The 21,743-nt window shown below is 41.2% G+C and overlaps 3 protein-coding genes across 14 annotated transcripts in view; 2 read left to right on the top strand and 1 right to left on the bottom strand.

Annotated features, from left to right (window-relative positions):
• Positions 1–242: 242 nt before the first annotated feature.
• Positions 243–3,926, bottom strand: armc6 (armadillo repeat containing 6). Of its 5 annotated transcripts, none has more exons than XM_042087646.1 (8): positions 3,784–3,926; positions 3,364–3,529; positions 3,199–3,281; positions 2,437–3,013; positions 2,038–2,183; positions 1,701–1,832; positions 1,236–1,373; positions 243–955 (listed from the first exon to the last, which is right to left on the bottom strand). In XM_042087646.1, the coding sequence occupies exons 2-8, from the start codon at positions 3,482–3,484 to the stop codon at positions 743–745; spliced, it is 1,410 nt and encodes a 469-aa protein (XP_041943580.1). In that variant the 5' UTR covers positions 3,485–3,529; positions 3,784–3,926; the 3' UTR covers positions 243–742. The 5 variants fall into 5 exon arrangements, with proteins under 5 accessions (XP_041943580.1, XP_041943572.1, XP_041943563.1 ...); XM_042087638.1 differs by having other exon boundaries at positions 3,652–3,902; XM_042087629.1 differs by having other exon boundaries at positions 3,662–3,902.
• Positions 3,927–4,744: 818 nt separating this feature from the next.
• Positions 4,745–15,775, top strand: LOC121706167 (uncharacterized protein YwnB-like). 2 transcript variants are annotated; one of them, XM_042087689.1, is made up of 5 exons: positions 4,745–4,871; positions 5,120–5,278; positions 5,668–5,869; positions 7,884–8,048; positions 15,021–15,775. In XM_042087689.1, exons 2-5 carry the CDS (start codon positions 5,144–5,146, stop codon positions 15,164–15,166), a joined length of 648 nt encoding a protein of 215 aa, XP_041943623.1. In that variant the 5' UTR covers positions 4,745–4,871; positions 5,120–5,143; the 3' UTR covers positions 15,167–15,775. The 2 variants fall into 2 exon arrangements, with proteins under 2 accessions (XP_041943623.1, XP_041943613.1); XM_042087679.1 differs by having other exon boundaries at positions 4,827–4,950.
• A 1,404-nt stretch (positions 15,776–17,179) lies between these two features.
• The window catches only part of copb2 (COPI coat complex subunit beta 2), a 15,417-nt gene continuing 10,853 nt past the window's right edge, over positions 17,180–21,743 (top strand). For 4 of the 7 annotated variants that reach the window (XM_042093879.1, XM_042093869.1, XM_042093888.1 and 1 more), the window contains exons 1-10: positions 17,180–17,328; positions 18,233–18,370; positions 18,461–18,547; positions 18,640–18,766; positions 18,898–19,046; positions 19,528–19,674; positions 19,773–19,872; positions 20,253–20,395; positions 20,767–20,966; positions 21,409–21,519. In XM_042093879.1, coding sequence (XP_041949813.1) covers positions 17,326–17,328; positions 18,233–18,370; positions 18,461–18,547; positions 18,640–18,766; positions 18,898–19,046; positions 19,528–19,674; positions 19,773–19,872; positions 20,253–20,395; positions 20,767–20,966; positions 21,409–21,519 — 1,205 coding nt within the window. In that variant the 5' untranslated portion in view covers positions 17,180–17,325. The remainder of the gene's footprint in view (positions 17,329–18,232; positions 18,371–18,460; positions 18,548–18,639; positions 18,767–18,897; positions 19,047–19,527; positions 19,675–19,772; positions 19,873–20,252; positions 20,396–20,766; positions 20,967–21,408; positions 21,520–21,743) is intronic. The other 3 variants (XM_042093915.1, XM_042093906.1, XM_042093897.1) reach the window with 1 other exon arrangement.

Here is a 21,743-nt window from a genome sequence, read left to right as displayed (position 1 = left end):
TCCTTCTTTGCTCAGTGGCGACAACTGCCATCGGTCAGTAGGCTATAGCACTCAAAGAGCTGGCTAACAAGACATATCCATTTTTCCATTTTTACACACTGATGTTTTGTTTTCCATTCGTCTGTCTCATCCTGGCAGTGTACACGATCATGAAATAAAACACAGCAATCACCCCCTCATTACATTTTCAAGTATGGTATGAATAAAGTAGACACAAAAGAGCAAAACTGAGTAGTTACACGTTTGAGATAAATACTAGTTTATTTTATTAAGTGTGAAACATGCTGGAATGACACAATTGGCCTTATCATATGACTTTACTAGCTGTAAACTGCAGGTTATGGATTTAAGTAAAAGAAAAAAATGAATGACAATAAGTGCACTTAAAAAACATGATAAAAAAAATATATATTTAATTTCTAGGATTGGTCAAGAATGTCTACAGTGTTGCACAGGACTGGGTCACCATGAATTCAAAAGCATTATCCTTGTTAGTGTCAGTGTTGCGTGGACACTTTCAACCTTTAAAGAAACAACTAATATAACAATGAAGACAAAAAAATATACCTTCAACAAGTTGTGGTAATGTCCTTTTTAACCGTGAAAGGTTACAATTCTAGATTCAGACTACACAGAGCTCTGAAGTCTGAGCTGCTTCGGCCTCAGTATGGTTTGGTGGGATGAGACAGCCTCAATCACAGATGCTTGTTCTCCATGAGACGTCCCTCAGATCTCCCCTTCATCAGTGTGAGAGGCTGCCTTTCTGACCTGTCCACAGCTCTCGAAGCTCAACTGGGCAGCCGAGGTCTCGGAGGGCAGCCCTGCCTACGTCTCCACAGTCTTGGTGACTGGCAAGTGCTTGGCGAATCAGGGCTTCCGCACCCATCTCCAAGATTGGCTGGTTGAAGTCCCTATTGCGGGAGACCAGGTTCCTCAACAGCATACATGACTGCTTCTGCACAATTGAACCGATAAAATACTGATTACTCTTATGGGACATCAGGAAAGGTGCTGCATGATACAAGCCTGATAACTTACATCACATCAATCTATACTTTGTCTGTTGTTTATTATACAAAGTGTTCAGAAATGGACTCAAATGACAGTGGATAATGCATATCAGTTCATTCAGATGTTTTCTGAAAAAGAGCTTCACTAAGTTAATTCAAGTGTTCTGAACCAGACAACCTGATGGGCAATATCCATTTGTAAATGAAAGGAAATCTCTATCTGACCTGTACATTGACTACTCCTGGGTGGGTCCTCATAGCCTGTAGTGCAGCAAGGGCACCCCCATTCTCCATGATCACTTTACAGTTCTTGGGTTTTCGTAGTGCCACAACACACAAGGCTGCACAGCCCTGATCACACACCTGTTTCAGGTGAACACAAACAAGTATCAGCTAAATGGAAATCAGTCGGCTGGTCCATGGTTTAAGAGAAGATAGCAAATCCCAAGTTCCGACATGGTATATTGAACAAGTAATGAAATACTTCAATTGCATATCCACCTTTAAGGTGGTCATCCAGACATTTTGGAAATGGATTCATTACAGAACAAGACATTATTCAACATGTTATATAAGTTATTCTATATGATATGCCATTCTATACAAAAACAATACAGTGGTTATATTTGCAATATAGAGATTACAAATCAATCCAAATTCATGTCTGAGATTCCATCCGACAACAAGCACCTGTGCATTTGACATATGTCTGTTCATTGCCATGACGATGAGCTCCACACATCCCGCATCAACAACACCATCCTTGACATCATCATTTCCTGCTATAGCTTTGATGGCACTAAAGACCTGCCTTACAAGTTCCTGTTAACAAATTAAAAAATGTTTTAGAAAAAACGTAGCACAAAAAGATTACATTTAAGACCTAAAAGGTCACAAGTTCTCAAATAACCAGTTCTCACACACACACACACACACTTAATAGCATCTACCCCAACTGTAAGGCTAAAAGGTAAAGCACTAACAATATATGGAAAAAAACATGAGAAACTTAACGTCTTTTTCTCACCTTGGAATCCAAGCTATCAGCCAGCAGGTCTATCATAAACTTCAAGCCTCCCAGGTCCACTATGTCCTGACAGAACTCGTTCCTCACAGCGAGTCGAGACAGTGTGGCACACAGCTCACTCAGGACTAGGGTATTCTGAGGGTGTTCTGCAAACAAAAAACAGCAGCATATTTGCAACTAGAAGGGCACTCCAAAAATGCCATGGTTTAATGCTCCACAACAACAATGTTGTTAACAATGTTAACAAAGGCAAGACTTGACTTGTGGATACAGCCTATGATCAGATCCACAGTTACACCTTTTCCACCGAGTTCAATGAAAATAGCAGGTAGTTCTTTCTGTAATGCTACTGACAGACAGACCTTCCTTATGGGCAGTCCCCCAGGTGTGTGAACATACCTTTAGCTGCCTGAATTATGACTTTCAAGCCACTGTGTTCCAGGACAATCATTTTGGCGTGTTCATGAGCATGTCCGAATGGCACACGGACATCATCGTCAAACATCATCATCCTGAGAGCAGCGCAGGCCTCCCGAACCACCTCAGCGCACCCGACGTGGCGTGTGATTGCCCCAGTGAGCAGCGCCAGCACGCCAGCCTTCACCAGGTCCTGTCGGTTCTGTTCATGCTTCAGGCAGCAGTGGCGCACCGTGCGCACCCCCAGGCATGTAAGATTAGGGTCTTCCTTATGCTCATCCAGGGCCTTCACAAGGAAGTTCCGCCCCTGCTCATCTAGTAGGTCCGGCTGCCCATCAGTCAGAGATGAGAGGGCGGAAAGGGCAGACGATAGGGCAGCAGTGTCATTATCTAGCAACTTCAGGCAGCAGGAAAGGATTGTAGGGTAGGCATCCTTCTGGGCAGCTAAGTGCCTTTGGGCAAACCCGAGAGAGCACTGTTTAGTGAAGCGTGTAAGGTCTTCTGTGATGTCAGCTGGCAGTGAAGGTGCCAGAGTTGCAAGTCGGAGCGATTCCAGCACCTTTCCAGAGAAAATTAGTGACAGATATAAGTTTCTTTGAATAAATAGAGGACAGGCTAGTGACTGTTCTGATTTATATTCCAACCTATGCAAGTCAATGTTGCATAAATGTAAGTGAGAAATTACTTAACATGTTCCAACCCATGACCTCTCTCATCCACTAATATAAAAATGCAACCGCGTACCTGGAGGACCTCGTGTGTCTGATCACCTGAGTTGTTGTCAGAGGAATTAGGCACTGCTTTAACTATGTTACTGAGATCCACACCTGAAACGATAGTTTACATTGGTTAAGGACAGTTTGTGACCTGGTCGGACTATCCTCAATGTTTATGTCAAGATTTCTGTACCCTGGGACTCAAACTGCTCGATGGCCTCTTTCAATGCATCTTCGGCGTCCATCTCGAAGTCATCAATATTTTCCCTGACGACGGCGTCGAATGTCTCTTGTGTTATCCTGCGTTTGTCCATCTTGCCTATTACTATTGGGTTAGTAATATCTGGTTTAGCTGAAAACTGCAAAAACACAACTGGTCTTGTAATAACGCTGTATAAACAGTCTACAAAAAATAGACTATGATTGGGCAAAATAATATAGGCCTAACAGGGAGGGACCCCAGCTAATAAAACAAGCTTACGTTAGCTTACGTTTCGTTGTCATAGCAATCGTCAGCGACCTTAGTTCACCACCTTTGTTCTGTCTGGTACTTTGTGATTTGTCAGTGCTTTAATGCTTCAAAGATGCGTCTCGACGTTTCAACAATACTCACCGGCAGTGTGAGGCATGGGCTGGGGTAGTGCTGTCTGTGCCGCAGCTTTGAAGCAAAGAGTAGGGGCTACGTAAAAAGTGTTACCAAAGTACGGTATACTGACGCTTGATAACCCACTGCGCACGTTTTACTACTATTTATGATTTGTGAATCGAAGCTACGCACTCACGTCCTGCACATAAATACAGCCGTGTAGTACAACACACATACTAATAAAGGTTCCTCTGTGCACTGGCTTCTTTATCTTGTTCAGATGGTCGAAGTTGGTCATTTATTCAAAATACAGTGAAAATATATATTTTTTTGTGTTATAAAGTCAAAGAAGCTATTTGCAAAGAACTACTGGTATGCATCTAGAAACAAGTGAAAATTGAAAATTGAAAATTAAAATATCATTTTAAAATGTTGGACCTTGGCTACTCCAAACAAACAGTTGTTTACAAACCAAAGCACCAGGTCCCAGTAGCCCAACTAACATTGTGTCATTTAGGCCTGAAATGTAATTTAAAAAGTGGTTCCATGCTGGTGGAATGAGTTGCCCAGTGTGGAGTCTCCGTTCCTGTGGTAGTTTTGGGTCGTTTAAGAGGGGTCTAAAGACATTCCTGTTCAACATGCACTTAGTTCTTTAAGCGCTTCTTATGCGTTATGGTTTGTATAATATTGTTTTATTTCCATTAGGCTGTTGATTAATTTGACATGATTGTTTATTATTGATATTCTCCTTAGTCTTACCATGTCATTGTTTTTTATATTAGGCTGATTGATTTGCTTTCCCCCTCATTTTCATTGCTTATTTTATTAGGGTATTTATTGAATTGACATTGTTGTTTATTATTGCTATTCTCCTTATTATAGTTTGACCAACATTCTAATCTATTCCCTGTTATATTTTAAATATTATGTTGTTTTTGTATTTGTGTCGCTTTGGACAAAGGCCTCTGCAAAGTCCCACCATAACCAAAAAACATTTTGCATTTAAGGCAAGTGATTCGTGACAGTGACTTGTGAATGAACCTTAGGACCTTTAGGACCCAGCACGAAAGGTGGCAGAAAGCATTGCGTGACGTTTTGAAGATGGGTTTGGTTTGGTAAGTCATATGTGTTATAGGTGTTTGCGCTGTGTCCATCAAGATAAGCAAAACCCAATATCGTCCTTTCCTTTATGAGGTACGTATGACACTGCTGTTGATAGTTAGCCTCCCGTTTTTACCAACAGGGATTTCAATGATATGTCCTCAAAAACACCTATGAGATTTTCGATGCATGTCAAGGGAACTAACAGAACGATCTACGTGACAACTGATTAACAAATCCCCAAACTTCTTTTTTTTTGCAGAACAAACGAATAATAGAGTTAAAGATGAAGCTTGTCGTATTGGGTGGCACTGGTCAGACGGGGCAGCACCTAGTAAACCAGGCACTGCAACAAGGGCACACCGTTACAGCTGTGGTGAGGAACCCAGGCAAAATGACAGTATCACATGAGAACCTGAAGGTAACGATTTTGGCTTCACACAATCTATTTCTCTTTTATCTGGTCACATAGCCCACAATTGTTCCAATATCTCTCGATTTGCTGCTACATTTCATTTTCAGTTATAGAAATCTGGGACAAACACTATCCATGTTGTCTATTAATTTGTTGAGTGTTCATTGTTGATATTTGATATTGCTATTATTATTGACATTGCTGTTATTATTACCATTATGCTTATGTTGGCTTTTCGACTTTATTTGAAACAAATAAGTGTTTGTGGGTAGCTTAGACAAAAGTATCTGTCATAAGCACTGGCCCGGTCTAGTATTTTGAGCGATGTTAAACTGCAATGAGATCAGCTATTCAGAGATCAGCTCTCTGACTCATTATGTCTTATTCATCTCTAGGTCGTGGAGGGAAATATCTTCTCGGAGGACAGCCTGAAGCCACACTTCCAGGGCCATGATGCAGTGCTCTCCTGTCTTGGTTTCCCCACATCATTTTTCTCTGGAGTCACAGGCTACACCCAGTCAATGAATGCCACCCTCAGTGCCATGAGAGAGGCCAAAATCAATCGTGTCATCACCATGACTTCCTGGTATACTGCCCGTGAGTGATAATAAACTAGTATTCTTTTTTCCAAAATGATGCCTTGGTACTATAACACAAAGTCTCACAAGCTCAGCTTTTGTTGTTATATGTGAATTACCAATTCCTCTTAATTAAAGCTGGGCGGGTGAAATGTGAACACACAGTGCCAGGGTAAAAGAACTGGGATCCAATTAGGCTATAGGCTGCCAGACAGTTACGGTGGTGTGAATTCTGAGGACATCTGATGTGCAGAGAACTGTGTAGATACCCATTATAGGTCTATTACTGCTATTTCATAATGTTGTCCTAAAGAAGTAAAAAAAAACATTAAAGCATACTGCAGGCTGAAAATCAGTATATCATTACATTACATTACATTACATTACATTTGGCTGACGCTTTTTTAACCAAAGCGACTAACAACATGGTAAACAGTAAGTTTTAGAACAATTCTCACAATTTTAGGACAGTTTAAAAAAAAACACATTAGAGTACAGTAAGAATAAGTGCGTCGGTGAGTGCTGTATTTTAACAGTTACTTGTCAGTTTAACGGCTGGTGAGTGCTAGGATCAGTAAGACTTGTTGTAAGTGTTGCTATGAGAGTAGATGTTCTCTAAAGAGCTGGGTCTTCAGGAGTTTTTTGAAAGTGGAAAAGGATGTCCCTGCCCTTGTAGGAACTGGCAGTGTGTTCCACCAACGAGGAACAACAGATGAGAAAAGTTTGGATTGGCTTGAGCGTACCGGTGGTAGAGCTAGACGTCGTTCGTCAGAGGAGCGCAGCGGTCTGGAGGTAGTGTAAGTCTGTATGAGGGGATTCAAGTAGGTGGGAGCAGAACCGGAGACTACTTTGTAGGCAAGCGTTAGAGATTTGAATTTGATGCGGGCCGCCATAGGTAGCCAGTGTAGCTGGATGAGCAGCGGGGTAACATGTGCCCTTTTGGGTTGGTTGTAGACCAGGCGCGCCGCCGCGTTCTGAATCATCTGAAGTGGTTTCACTGCGCAGGCTGGGAGACCTGTCAGGAGGGCATTGCAGTAGTCGAGTCGTGAGATGACTATTGCCTGAACCAGAAGTTGGGTAGCATCTTGAGTCAAGTAAGTCCTGGTTTTCCGTATGTTGTAGAGTGCGAAACGGCATGACCGGGCGACTGAGGCAACATGATCTGAGAAGTTTAGTTGGTTGTCGAGAACAACTCCTAGATTTCTTGCAGTCCTGGTCGGTGAAACAGACAGGGAGTCAAATTTGATGTTGATGTCGTGGTGTATGGTAGGTTTAGCTGGGATGACCAGCAGTTCAGTCTTTGAGAGGTTCAGCTGGAGGTGGTGTGCCTTCATCCATGTAGCTATGTCTGAAAGGCAATCTGAGATCCGTGCTGAAACCAGGGGGTCGTCAGGTCTATCTGCCTGTGGACAGATAGAGCTGTGTGTCGTCTGCATAGCAGTGGTATGAGAAGCCGTGAGAACGGATAATCTGTCCCAAGGAGGTGGTGTAGATAGCAAAGAGGAGGGGGCCCAGCACTGAGCCCTGGGGGACCCCTGTGGTGAGATGGTGAGGTGCAGATAGCTGACCAAGCCAATCATTTTTTGGTAACCAATGATTTCTCCAAACATTCCTTTAGCATAGGTACTGTAAGGCTAGAGTGAATGTCATCTGTAGTCCCATAGATGAGGCCTGAGTGATGTGACAGTGATGGAATCTAGTGTAACTGGTCTAGTTTGACTGCCTGTTTTCACTTTTCTAATCTTTTAAATTAGATTATATCTAACATGTGTGAGTTTGACTTGAATACAGTTAACATTTGTGTAGTGAGTATATGCTTGCTGTCTTTGAATAAATACAATGTTGGCTACTTTCACTTACAGTGGCCTTTAAGGTATCATGGGTACATATAAGGTTCATAGTTCCTTTCCGGTACAGAATGGGACCATGATGCACAGCACACTGAATGTAAATGAAGGCCTCAGAGAAACGATGAGAGCAACTTTATGTATGTCGATTCTACCACAGCTTAACCACATGTATTTGAATTGCAGCTGGATCTTCAGACACTGCTCCATTTTTCATCCGTAACATGCTGATTCCAATGATCCAGAGTGTGCTCACCAACATGCATGAAATGGAGGGCATTTTGAAGAAGACTGAGGACATCAACTGGACAGTCGTTCGACCTCCTGGACTCGGGAATGCACCTGAAACAGGTATGGTGGATCAATAGTAGGCTATGTTACAGCACCAAAAGATTAAGTCTGCTTATGAATCGTGATTGGAGGCAGTTGAAACTCAGTGTGATATTCTCGTGCTTGCTGTTTTTCAAAAGTCACTTGGTCTCTCAAAGATACTTGTGTCTTGTCTTGTGGTGCGTAACAGCCATGGAGCAGAACAGACTTTTCTTTCATACCATTGAAATGGCTCTAACTCAGTGTTACACATTTTCAGCCTAGCCACACAAAACCAAAAACAAGGGCATACCCCCCTTAACGAGAGCATGAGCAGAACCAAAACACATTTTACTGCAACATCGTGCGATTTTTTCTCCACTGTATGTAAAGAAATTATTTGATTAATTTGTAAAATGAAAGCGCTTTGGGAGCCCTGAAAAAACACTATATAAATGCAACGTTATAAATTGTTGAAATGATTTGGTTCATACATTGTTGTCTGTGTCCTTGTGACCTGACATATATTATTACATGCAAAATTATCCACAATACCTTTATTAATGATTAAGCCAGCTCACCAGCATACAGTCCTCTCCTCGGTAGAGAACATCTGCATAAAAGTCCAATTGTTTCTTGCCTTGTCTGGTTCCAGTGCGTCAAGTCTTTGTGAGTGACTTTTTCACACTCAAAAATGGCATTGTCACTGATAACTCAATTTTGATCAATCTATTACATAAAGGGTGCAAGTTTGACAGCGTATTTTGCCGACGGTGCATGCACACTGTGGCCAGAGCGAAGTCAGTTGCACAAAGTGGGCTGAGTCAGGCCGAAGTTAATTAATAAAAGATTGATAGATCAGAATTTAATACTGGTTGCATGTGATTATCTCGCCCATGTCAAAGTCCCAGCCTTGACATAGCTTCCCGCTACCTACAACTCGGGCCACATGACTTATTAATAACATGGAATCTCATGTAGGCTAATGCCTTGCTTCTGCACTGTCCAGTAATACAAAGAGTTCAACTGAAAGCAGTAGTGGTACGTTTGTCAGAGAACTGATAAGCTTTTAGCCTGAACTAAGAAAGAGGCCATTGTGTCTATGTAAATCTCCAAGACAGGTCCAGAGTGCACTTTCATATAATTTCATGACCTGCTTTATTAGTTTAAAGGGCAGGGCAATGGCCTCCTGACAATGGCAAAGTCCTACAGGGAAATATCCTGCACAGGACCGTCTGTGCAACACCAAAAGTTTCTGTCCACGCAGACGCCATATTGACAAATGTTCAGGAGCCGTATTCGCCTTATTCACCCGGCGGCCAGAACGAGGCTACAGGGTACACTTGCCATTACACCTCAGTCCAGCAGATGGTGGTGGTAATGCACTCCGTTTGCAAACTGTCAAAAAAAAACTAACAAGAAGAAGAACAGGCCAGTGAACCCTTCTTCTTTTTCGTTGAGCTTTTTTTTTGGCAGTTGGCATCATTACAGCTTTATAATCATCAGCCAATCAAGGTGGTCACTTCAATCAAGCTTGTGCATGTGTAATGACATCAACCATAGCAACGAAGACTCACTCTTAGTTTAGTTTATGAGTTGGCATTTTTCCTTACTAAGAGTAGGTCTGAGAGGCTTTGTGAATAACTTTTAGAAGAAAACTAGCTAAAATATTTTAGTCCGATTTAGTACTCTAGTGGTAAGATGAAAGGCTTTGTGAATACGGCCCCAGTTTTCTCAATCCAAGACAAAAAAAATAGTTAGTTCAACTTCAGTTTACATGTAATCACCTACATTAATGTAACTTTCAGTTTACATGTAATCACCTACATTAATGTTTGACTCTGTCAGCATCATATGATGTTATTTCTTTCCCCACCAAAATTATATGCATTATTTTAGTGCCTACAGACTGAGTTTTGAACATTTAAGTATAAGTATATAAGTATATATACTCTTTTGACACTCAGCACACAGTGAGGTGAAGCACACACTAATCCCGGCGCAGTGAGCTGCCTGCAACAACAGCGGCACTCGGGGAGCAGTGAGGGGTTAGGTGCCTTGCTCAAGGGCACTTCAGCCGTGCCTACTGGTCGGAGTTCGAACCGGCAACCCTCCGGTAACAAGTCCGAAGTGCTAACCAGTAGGCCACGGCTGCCCCCATTTCTTTATTTTATAAAGAGTACAAAAAGCACTGCCTAGTTCAATTTAGGATGGAAGAAGCAAATATTCCAGATTAGGGAAGACTGGGTAGAGATATGAGCTATAAATAACTTCACCAGAGAGTCAGGATGCTATGGAGAGGATTTTGTGCCACCCTGAAATGCAAACACGACTTTGGCATGAGTGGTACTTTTGACTGTGATACGAAATTATCATGCCACAAGAAAAGGAAATAATCCTTCTTTGATTGGTATCTCATTCAACTAGAAAAGGCCACACTTTGCATGCAACATTTTTTTTATTGCATGTGCAATAAAAACAAAATGTATGTATGCAAAGTGCAGCACTTTCTTCTTTTCTAAATTTGGCCTAGCACTCTTAAAAACAAAAAAGAGAGTGAGTGAAGCCTACTCCGACCCTATAATTATCTTGTTCAACTACCATCCAGAAAACCAATAAGAGAAAACCAATAAGAAGGGATTCTAGAACAGATGGTCAATAAGTGAAGGATGTGTTACAGAAATGAAGGAATTCATTTCGACGAGCAGAACACCCACTGGAGACACCTCAGGACACTGTCTTAAACAAATAGCCAGCTTGCAGCTGTTTGGCTGTCTGCAACCACACAGAGATAGGGAGCCATGAGGAGTAGTAATTGGACAATTGTTTGTCAAAGTCTGTCAAAGACTTGGCCTCTCAGAGTCAGATAGCATTGTCTATGTGGAAAATAGAACAAAGCCACATAGTAATAGTGGTTCATGGGACTACAGAAGACTAAACAAAGATCTTGATACTTAGAAACTCCTTTGACTGACACAGGAGGAAGTTGGGCAATGGATACTAACTAACTATCCCCTCTCTAACAAAAAGGGCTTGTCATAAAAATAATAACACGTAGAGTGCAGATCAGTATGAAACATGTAGTGACTATCTGGACGTCCATATATGGAACCTGAGAAGAACACCTATGGAGTACCTACCACATACCAAAATGTGTGCTCCTTGAATGATAACTAATCATAAGCCGACTTAGTAACCAAGGACTGACTACTCATTAGCATGCTTCTAATCAATAAAAATCTCTGATCGTGCCCGTACCCAAAAACAATAAACCTGTAGGAGCCATGAAGGTGTTTATTATTATTATTATTATTATTATTATTATTATATACAATCTGATTATTATGTAATGTTAAGTAATATAGTTTAATGGTTTATATTTGGGTTACTTGGGTTATTATATTTTGTTACTTTTGTTGTTTAATTTGCATATCACCGTAATTGGGGGCGGTAGCATTTAATTAATTTAATGGCAGGTGCACAGGCACGGGCGGAAGTAGCCTAACTAGAGAGAGGGTGAGTGACGGGGAGGCCGTATTTCTTGTTGACCGCTGTCACGCTGCTCCGCTGTTGAACTCTGTTTAGCCTACATTTTCTTTTTACTTTGAGCACGTTATTATTACTGGATTACTGGATTAAGTTGGACTATCTTTTTCAATAAACCCGTCAAACGCATCTGGATCTCAGCGGATATTTTGTTTGGTACAGCGCGTCATACAATCAGCTACACCCATACCTTAGCCTCTCAGCGACTAATTGGCTTTTTGGATACAAGTCGCTACAAAACCTATAGGGAACTTAATGACCTGCGCCCTGTTGCCCTAACATCTACAGCAATGAAATGTTTTGAAAAAATAATCCTGAAACAGCTTTTATGTGAGGTCACACCATCCTTAGACCCAAACCAATTTTCATATTGTGCGGAGAGAGGGGTTAAAGATGCACTGACAACATATATGAGCACTTTGAACAGGCAAAGAGTCTTGTCAAGATTGTGTTCTCAGCAGTGCCTTCAACACAATCCAACCCCACCCGATGGTAAAACAATTGGTACACCTTGGGGTTAACCCAAGATTAGTTTTATGGATTCTTGACTTTCTGACGACCGTAGTCAACAAGTCAAATTCAACTCATGTCTCATTGTTAAAAGCCATAAACACAGGGGCACCACAAGGGTGCGTTCTGTCCCCTCTTCTATACACCTTATACACCTTATAACTGTCAAGCAACCTCCTCAGACCACACTTATTTTAAATACGCTGATGATACAGCATTAGTGGGTTTTGTAAAGTCTAATACTGCATCAGGGCTTTGAGAGGGAGGTGCAGGGTTTTATTAAATGGTGTACAAACAATTTCCTTGTGGTTAATGTGAAGAAAACAAAGGAGATGACCATAGACTTTAATAAAAAGGGAATTAAAGTTCCACCCTCAAATATGGTCAAGCGGGTCACAACATACACATATTTGGGTGTTGAAATAGACAATAAACTGACATTTAACGAATGTGCACAAAATACAGTGCAAGTCCTAAAAGTTGCAGAAGAGGATGTTTTTTCTAAGGAAATCATTTTAGAATAGACAGCTGTATTCTTTAGTTGTTCAGATGTTTTACAAAGCTCTATTGCAGAGTGTCTTATCATTTGGCCTTATTTGTACCTTTGGTAACATGTATATTAAGGACCAAAATAAACTGCAACGAATAGTCAAAACAGCCAGTAGGATCATTGGAGTTGATCAGGTAGCTGTAGCTCAATTGTACAATGACCTTAGTCTAAAAAAGACAGAACAAATTCTAAAGGATTCAACCCACCTTCTTCATTAGAATTGCTTAATAAACAACAGGGCAAGTGGCAGACTCCTGCAAAGGAAAATTAGGACCACAAGGTACAGCAAGCCGTTTGTGCCTACAGCAATTAGACAGATAGATAATAGATAGATACTTTATTGATCCCCAGGGGAAATTCAAGACTGTACAACAATAGACTTAAAAACTCTTTGGCATTTTAAACTATGAGCATACTGTATATATCAGCACTTTACTAGTTTACTTATTCACACATGCTTGTCATGTTTCTTCAATGTTTTCTGCTTTGTCTGTCTTTGCCTTGTCCTTTTATGTTTTAATGTTTAAATGTTTTAATTTTTTGTATTTATGTTTTTATTGTAATGCAGTAGGCTGTATAACAATGGAGCGTGTAACGGTGACCACATGGATTTGCTACTTGTGGATAATAGAGTTTACCTTGACCTTGACCATGATCATATTGAGACACAAGGCAGAGAGAAAAGATTCATTTGACTCAGAGACTTTATTTCCAAGGCCTTTTCCACCAACAGATTACCAGCTTCGTTCTGGTTCTTGCTCCAGATTTAGAACCGTTAGGAACATTCTGGGCAAAAATAAATTGGTCAGGAACCTGAAAATTAATTTGAAGCTGTCACCAAAAAATAAAAAAATTAACTTGAGAGGGCATGACATTATACAATTCAGTTATACATACAACACCCTCTGTTGATAACACATCCTCGGTTCTAAACTGGTAGAAATGTTGACTGGTTCACGATAGCACCAAGGTTCGAAGAATTCTTAATGATACCGGTTGAAGACCAGTTCTCTGTTGGCCGAAAAACTATGTTTAAGGACTTTGACCCAAAGAGCCATTATATCTGCAAACAGCACCTCACTGATTCACCAGCAGAGGTCATCATCTTCAGACTTTTTCCTTTAACAGGGGTGTCAAACTCATTAGGTAGTTGTTGGAATGAGATCTCGTGGGGTCCGTCATTGTCATGGTCATTATCATTTTTCTGCATGGGTATCAGAGTGTTCTTTGATTATATCACTTATGAGCAAATAAGCACAATAATGTACTGCTGTCATATACTGCTCTTTCTCTCTTAAAAATGCCCTACTTCCATGTTAGTTTTCTGCTTCTTCCTTCCTGGGGATGGTTTGTAGTGCTAGGTTTAATCAATTTATCATATCTTGCTTATAACACATTGTTGAAGACAACTGGATGTGAATATCTTTTTTTTCTAATTTTCCTTTCCTACCCAAAACATCAGGGTATGAAACCTGCTGGCGGGCCTGATCTGGCCCCCGGGCCTTATGTTTGACCCCCCTGCTTTAATAGTGCTCACAGTGCTGATTTAACATGGTACATGCCAGACACTATACACTATATTTTAACCCAGGACCAAAAGAAAGACACCAGAGAGGTAGCTCACCCCTCCATACAACTCCAACTCCACACAAGGTTTCGTTTTTCGTTTGGGGGAGCAGGCCGCCCCCACTTTGCTTGTTTCCAGTTTTCGAAGCCTGGGCTGCCTACTGAGAGCGTTTTTACAGTGTTCTCACAGACTGGACAGCTAGCGTGATTTCTGAATGTGACCAAAAATATTATGGGCTTGAAATCACATGCAATCACTGACTGCTCCTTTGAAAACTTGCGGGAGCGAGGCAACTGCCATTTCAAGTGTGACGCTGCAGTTGCTCTGCCTTCGTGACATCTGAACATCACCCTCATTGTCTGGAATCCTCTGTGGCAAACATGACGTGTTTCCCAGTGCTGAAATGCATGGATAGTTTAAAATGAGAGAGAAAAAAAATCTATATCTGATTTCTGCAAAAATGCTCTGGAAACCTTATTATGCTTTATGCTACAGTATGACATAAAACAGAATTGGTGTGACCTGCAGTACATTGTCTATTTATAGTCTTCTGTCTATATTATATTATAATCATAGTGGCACCAACAACAGGAACAAATTCATTGTGTGATCACTTAGCAATTAAAACTGTATGTAGCTGCATATTCTGATTCTCCAATTGTTATGTTAATTGTTTCTGTTTGTCCTGGTCGTTTTGTGTGCCTATTTATTTGATCGTTATTTCCCATATTTATTCCTGTTTCTCCATTTACTCCTTTACTGGTCTTTGCCTATATCCATTTTCTGCCTGTATCTGATAACCAGTCATGAAATGTTAAGGTTTTTGTTATTGTCTCCACAGACAAAGAGATTGTGACTCATGAAGGGTACTCTGTCCCTGATGTCAGCGGACAGTCTGTTGCCAGGGGTGACGTCGCTCGCTTCATGCTTTCTCTCCTGGGCAACAATACTTGGCTGAAGAAGGGTGTCGCCATGGCCACCAAATGAACTGTTGATGTTACTTTGTGTAATTCAGTGTTCGCTCAAGAACCAGACTGCAAAATAAAACCAAGACCAAATCATTTGAACATGAACATGAAGAGAAATGTCAATCGTTAACTCAGACTAAGAGCCCTGTTCCTTCATTATCCTCACAGAAAAAGCCATGGAGCCCATTTATTCACCTGTCATATGTGTTTACATACTCTAGTTAACATACTAGTCACTAAATCACATCACCTGTGGAACAACCCAATCTCAGAGACTTAGATCTTTGCAAGTTGCAAGTTTAGGACTGAATTCACATCGGTGCCTTAATTTTGTAATTGCAAGTTACATGTAAATGTGTATGTAATGTGTTGTACTGTGTGCAATCATACACTAGACTCTAATCTAGTCAGTTAGACAGTGCTCAAATCACCTTTATAAGTTCATGAGTGTATATGTGAATATTAGCATGTTATCTGTTTGGCCTGGAAATAGAAAATAATGAGGTCACAACTTTGACAGTACAGTAATGCCACCGCAATATGAAATAGGCAGCAAAACCAAATAATTTTTCTATGGGAAAGTTTTTTTGTAAAAAAATTAAATAGTTCACTTGTGCTACAACAATAACGTGTGTAGGCTTTGGCAATCTGTTTGAAAAAGTGGTTTTCCAAACCACTACATTTTTACAAGTATAACATTTCAGCTCAGATGTGAACACTGAAACATGTTATCAGAGAGGGTTAAAGCGGATCTTTGATGTTATGTATCTCGTAGGCACGGAAGCTCAACTTAATGAAGTTCACAGCATCTTCTCAGCTCATTCAGCTTCTTTTTTTGAGTATCATGAAAGCTGGCAACAAATCTATTTAACATTTATTTACAGTAATGTTGTAATAACATCCAAACACTTGCATGACAATGATGTTAAATTAATATGATGGATGAATGAATGCATTAATGACTAGCCTAGGGTCAAGTCAGGTAAATTGGGACATCAGATAAAATGGCAAATATGGTTTTACATCTTGGGCTTTTTAAATATTAGACAACAAAGTTGTTATTATATGGTAACTACAAATGTTCTTTATTAGAAACAATAATTTTGATTGGTCTGAAATAACAAGGATAGGTGGGGTTACAATTCAAAGAACCACTGGACCCAGAACTTGCAAGAAAATCACCTGGCATGATGATTTTTGTTGATGGTGATAAGGGCACTGCAGCTAAAACCTTGATGAACATAAAACCTAAAAAATCTGCTAAAATTGCCATAACTGGCTGTCCCATTTTACCTGAACATGCCATCAGAGTGAGGCAGGGTGCCTTAATGTCTTTGACGGCCCAAAGCTAAAAAAATATTTCATTTGACAGCATATTTTCTTTATAGAAATATAGCAGATACTCATATAAAGTTAAAAAGGTATCACCTAGTACTCTTCTGAATTGTAAGGTTTTTTGTGATCTACCAAAAAGTGTCCCAAATTACCTGACTTCACCCTACATGTCTAATTGCATAGGCCTAATATTACTCCTGTAGACTACATATTGCACCTCAGAGTGGTCTGAAGTCATTCATACATATTGTTTTATCAAACTTAAGCCCCTTTATAACTGTGATAAACTCATCCACAGACATCTTTCAATTATGGCTTTTTTTGGTTACATGCAAGCAAACCCCCCTAGGCACTGATTTAGAAAAAAAGTACATGTTTTATGCGAATTAATGTGTAGCCTTTAGGTATTTATTTAACCTATAAGATATCTGTATGCTGATAACCAATGGGCTTTATTTAAGTGAAACATTTTGTGTGACAGGTCTACAGTTTTTCAAATGAAGTCAAATTGTCTTCTCCTCTTGCAAACGACAGTAGATTTAGCCTGTTTTTTTTCTACTACCAAAGAATAAATATCATCGTTGAGAGTTTTATTGGCACCATGAATCAGTTTCTAACCTCCATGGTCAGTGGCCCCTACCAGAGACATTTTAGGCTGCTTTAGGCCTACTACCATAGAAGTATTCAATCCTATGGCACGTCACCACTTCCTAGCTGGTTTCAGGAAGTTCCACGTCACATTTAGTTGTCCATTGGAAAAAATCGGGGGTACGACTGCCGAAAGCAGACGAATGTGATTATACACCATTTTGACTGAAAGGAGACGAGCATTGCAAAGGAATCATGGTAAGACAAGACAATACTGCTTTAGATTATATGTATAATATGCAAAGACTTGACATTGTTGACTCCCCGATGATGTGTAAAGGTTTGCCATGTTAGCTAAGTTAGCTCATGTCATTTGATTGGGCTAACCCTGGCTTACGTTGAAGACCCTAGCTAGCTAGCAGACCAACTTAGCCGCACTTTGCTGTTCTGAAACTATGATTTCCGACTTGGTAAAAAAAAGTTGGATTTTGTAATATCAAACTCAGAATGTTTTCTGCAGCAATAGTACATTTGTTAACCTTGATCAATGCCAAAACATTAGCTGGCTACGTTCTGTATTGTCAACTAGGTTGCTTGCTAGTGTTCTCATTTTAGCTAACGAAGGTTTAAAGGTTCACTAGCCTGTTTCTTCTAACTTTTCGCTAATTGCCCTTGTCTTAACCACATGAACATTTCCCTGAAATCTCCTATAAAGTCAAGTGAGTTTCGTTTAATCATTGGATGTTTGCAGCCTCCACAAATATCTCAATTGGCAGAGTAACGTTAAAGTCAGTAGTATTGCTAGCTGGCGACACGTCAGTTAGCCAGTGTATTTCATAAACGCAGTGACTCGCTTTTTACCACGGTGGCAAATAGTATCATTACGTTTGTGATAGTGATCGTGTCCCTTCGTCTGTATAGTTCTGGCATGTTTGGGTGAAATAATGCAATGTTTCACTGTTATAATGCAATATTTCATTGCTATGATTTGTCTTAAAACACAAACACAACTGTTTTCCAATATTTGCCCATTAGAAATATCATTTAGCCTATGTATCCGCGATTAAATCACAGGCTTCTAGTACGCTTATACGATGCACTTTGATGCTGTTACTGTCATATGTGTGATTATTATATTGAGTAAAGTCTGCCTGTTTTCTAGCCTCTCCGGCTGGACATCAAGCGCAAGCTAACGGCCCGGTCAGACCGCGTCAAGAGCGTTGACCTACACCCGACTGAACCATGGATGTTGGCGAGCCTTTACAATGGCAGCGTGTGCGTCTGGAACCACGAAACACAAGTGAGTTCTGTACTCCCGTCCACCCATTCCCTGCACTCCATTTAATAGTTGCTACCTATGTATTTAATGTGTGTGGCACCTGTTTTCCAGACCCTGGTGAAGACCTTTGAGGTCTGTGATTTACCTGTGCGAGCATCCAAGTTTGTTGCCAGGAAAAACTGGGTCATTACTGGGGCAGTAAGTTGTTTTCTTTGTGGTTATGCTCATTACATTTTGAGTTATTTTTTTTTGTGTGGTTTCTCATTGTTATTGTTGGGTTTGTTTTTTAGGATGACATGCAAATTCGTGTATTTAACTACAACACACTGGAGCGTGTTCACATGTTTGAGGCACACTCTGACTACATCCGCTGCATCGCTGTCCACCCCACACAGCCTTACATCCTCACTAGCAGCGGTAGGTACAAAAGAAAGCAACATCAGAAATCAGACGTGCTGTTAACTGCTGTCATTAGCCTCTTTTATCAGAAGTTTTGCAGATTTTTAAGGCTGCCCTTAATTCTGTTTTTCTCCTCTCCGCATCTCAAGATGACATGCTCATCAAGCTCTGGGACTGGGATAAGAAGTGGACGTGCAGTCAGGTGTTTGAGGGCCACACACATTACGTCATGCAGATCGTCATCAACCCGAAAGACAACAACCAGTTTGCCAGTGCTTCCCTGGATAGAACCATTAAGGTACTTCATGAAGGAGCAGCATGCCAGCCCAGCACTTCAGAACTTACTTTGTGTGTGTTTGTGTGTGTGTTTCTGCTGGACTATATGTCAGTTACACATCCTATTTTATTCAAGTGCGTACAGTATATTTGCGTGTGTATTATGAAAGTAATGCGAACCTGTGTGTCTGTGCATGTTACGGCCTGGCTCAAAGGCCATAACCAGATCACAGGAGGACAAGTATAGAAGGGACAACTTTTACTTATTTATTTTACAAAAACTATTCAAAACGAGCGAAAATGTCCATGTCAGTATATGGAGTCAGTATGCCAGCAAAGTGCATGAGTGCGATATGGACTGAGAGGTGAAATGTGTGGATGCAAAAAACAAACAAAGAAAAACAACATGTCTCTATTTCTTTCTCTTGCAATCGGTGATGTTGCAGGATGAGTGGTTGAGTTTGTAAGGGGTGCTCAGTGTCTGCCTGTCTCATGTGTTGAAGGTATGGCAGCTGGGCTCCAACTCCCCTAACTTCACGCTGGAGGGCCACGAGAAAGGAGTGAACTGCATAGACTACTACAGCGGAGGAGACAAGCCCTACCTGATATCAGGGGCAGACGACAGACTGGTGAAGATCTGGGACTACCAGGTGAGGTGTCCTGCCTTCATCAGGTCAAATGGTCAGACTGAATTTCTCTCTCTTGCATGTATTAAAATGCCCCCCTCCTGCCTCCTCTCTCTCCACAGAATAAGACCTGTGTGCAGACTTTGGAGGGCCATGCTCAGAACGTGTCCTGTGTGAGCTTCCACCCAGAGCTGCCCATCATCATCACAGGCTCAGAGGATGGTGTGTTTTTTTTCTCTCTCTCTCTCTCTCTCTCTCTCTCTCTCTCTCTCTCTCTCTCTCTCTCACGCACACATAAATAATAATAATAATTTAATATTTGTATAGCACCTTTGTATTGCACCTTTCATACACAGAATGCAGCTCAAAGTGCTTTACATTTGGAACATGTAACACAATAATAGAAAAGTTGCTGTGGCCGTTTATGGTCCAATCAACACACACACACACAGTCCTCTCTCTCTCTCTCTGTCTTTCTCTCTGTCTCTCTCTGTCTCTCTCTCTCTCTGTCTGTCTGTCTGTCTCTCTCACATTGTCACACAAAAAACTTGTCCCCTTGGTGCTGACCTGATATCTGTGTGGTCTCGTCTCTTCCCCCAAAGGCACGGTGCGTATCTGGCATTCCAGTACGTACCGCCTGGAGAGCACGCTGAACTATGGCATGGAGCGTGTGTGGTGCGTGTGCGGCCTGCGTGGCTCCAACAACGTGGCCTTGGGCTATGATGAAGGCAGCATCATCATCAAGGTAATGTCCGGCAGTTGCATTTGTTGACAATGTCAGACACCTAACTTGACCCTTCAGAGATGGCAGTAAACTTTCTACAGTATGTACACAAGTAGCCAGCTTAGAGTTAAACAACTTGTAGATCTAGAAGTAGTGCCATTATGTCAATTATGGCTGTATAGTATACATGTGTGATCTGTATAGCTGTATAGTATACATGTGATTTTTAAGGCTATGAGGTGTCATGCATTTCAGAAATATAAAATAACACAATAGCTGCCTTTCTTACATGTTCATCATTTTCAGTCATTTTCTTGTTTCTGCATTGTTTTCTGGAGAACTGAAATTGCACTGGGCTTATGGGTCTTCTCTTGTCTTTTGGTTTGATCTAGCTGGGTCGTGAGGAGCCAGCCATGTCCATGGACACCAATGGAAAGATTATCTGGGCCAAACACTCGGAGGTGCAGCAGGCCAACCTGAAGGCCATGGGGGACACGGAGATTAAGGACGGCGAGAGACTTCCTCTGGCTGTCAAAGACATGGGCAGCTGTGAGATCTACCCTCAGACCATCCAGCACAACCCCAACGGCAGGCGAGTTCATGGGAACCACACAACTAGCATCTGCCATTTCATTAGTCACCATTCAGATACATTGCCATTACTAAAAAATTACTTCATAATTTTGTATATGAGTGAGATAAGATGTTCCTGCAGTGCGTTCAAATTCTTTGAACAGACGTAAACATTCATGGCAAACAAGTTTTCTTTGAACTGTTAAATTTGAACCATTTTTGTGAAAACATTCCATCACGGTAAACCTTTTTCCAGCACTCCTGTATGTTCATGGAGAGCTACCTCCTCAGCTGATTTGCAAAAGTGTTCGTAAACGTTTGTGGTGAACTAAAAAACGAGCAGAAAACGGTTGCTGTAAACTTTGGCCTATGCTTGCACATTTGAACGCACCCCTCTGCTCTCATGGCCCTGGTGTAGCATAGTGGGTGTGACCCCTCCTCTGGCCTGTGTGTGTCCTCAGGTTTGTTGTGGTGTGTGGAGACGGAGAGTACATCATCTACACAGCCATGGCTCTGAGGAACAAGAGCTTCGGGTCAGCACAGGAGTTTGTCTGGGCCCACGACTCCTCAGAGTAAGTACTGCGTCTCAGGTGTCCAATGTGACCTCCACAAGTTCTTCCAGCTTGTCTTATGAAAGACTGGCAGCATTTTACTAAATCACGTTAAAGGTGCTCTAAGCGTTGCTGGGTAACGTCACTTCTGTTGACATTCGAACAAAACAGAGAGCTACCTCGCTACTTCCTCCCCCTCCCTCCCGTGCAATTGAAACTCTCCTAAACGAGCATCTCGTCTGTGA

The sequence above is a fragment of the Alosa sapidissima genome, chromosome 1, assembly GCF_018492685.1.
Source record: "Alosa sapidissima isolate fAloSap1 chromosome 1, fAloSap1.pri, whole genome shotgun sequence".
Classification (NCBI taxonomy): Eukaryota; Metazoa; Chordata; class Actinopteri; order Clupeiformes; family Clupeidae; genus Alosa; species Alosa sapidissima.
This window is presented reverse-complemented; position numbering and strand designations above follow the sequence as displayed.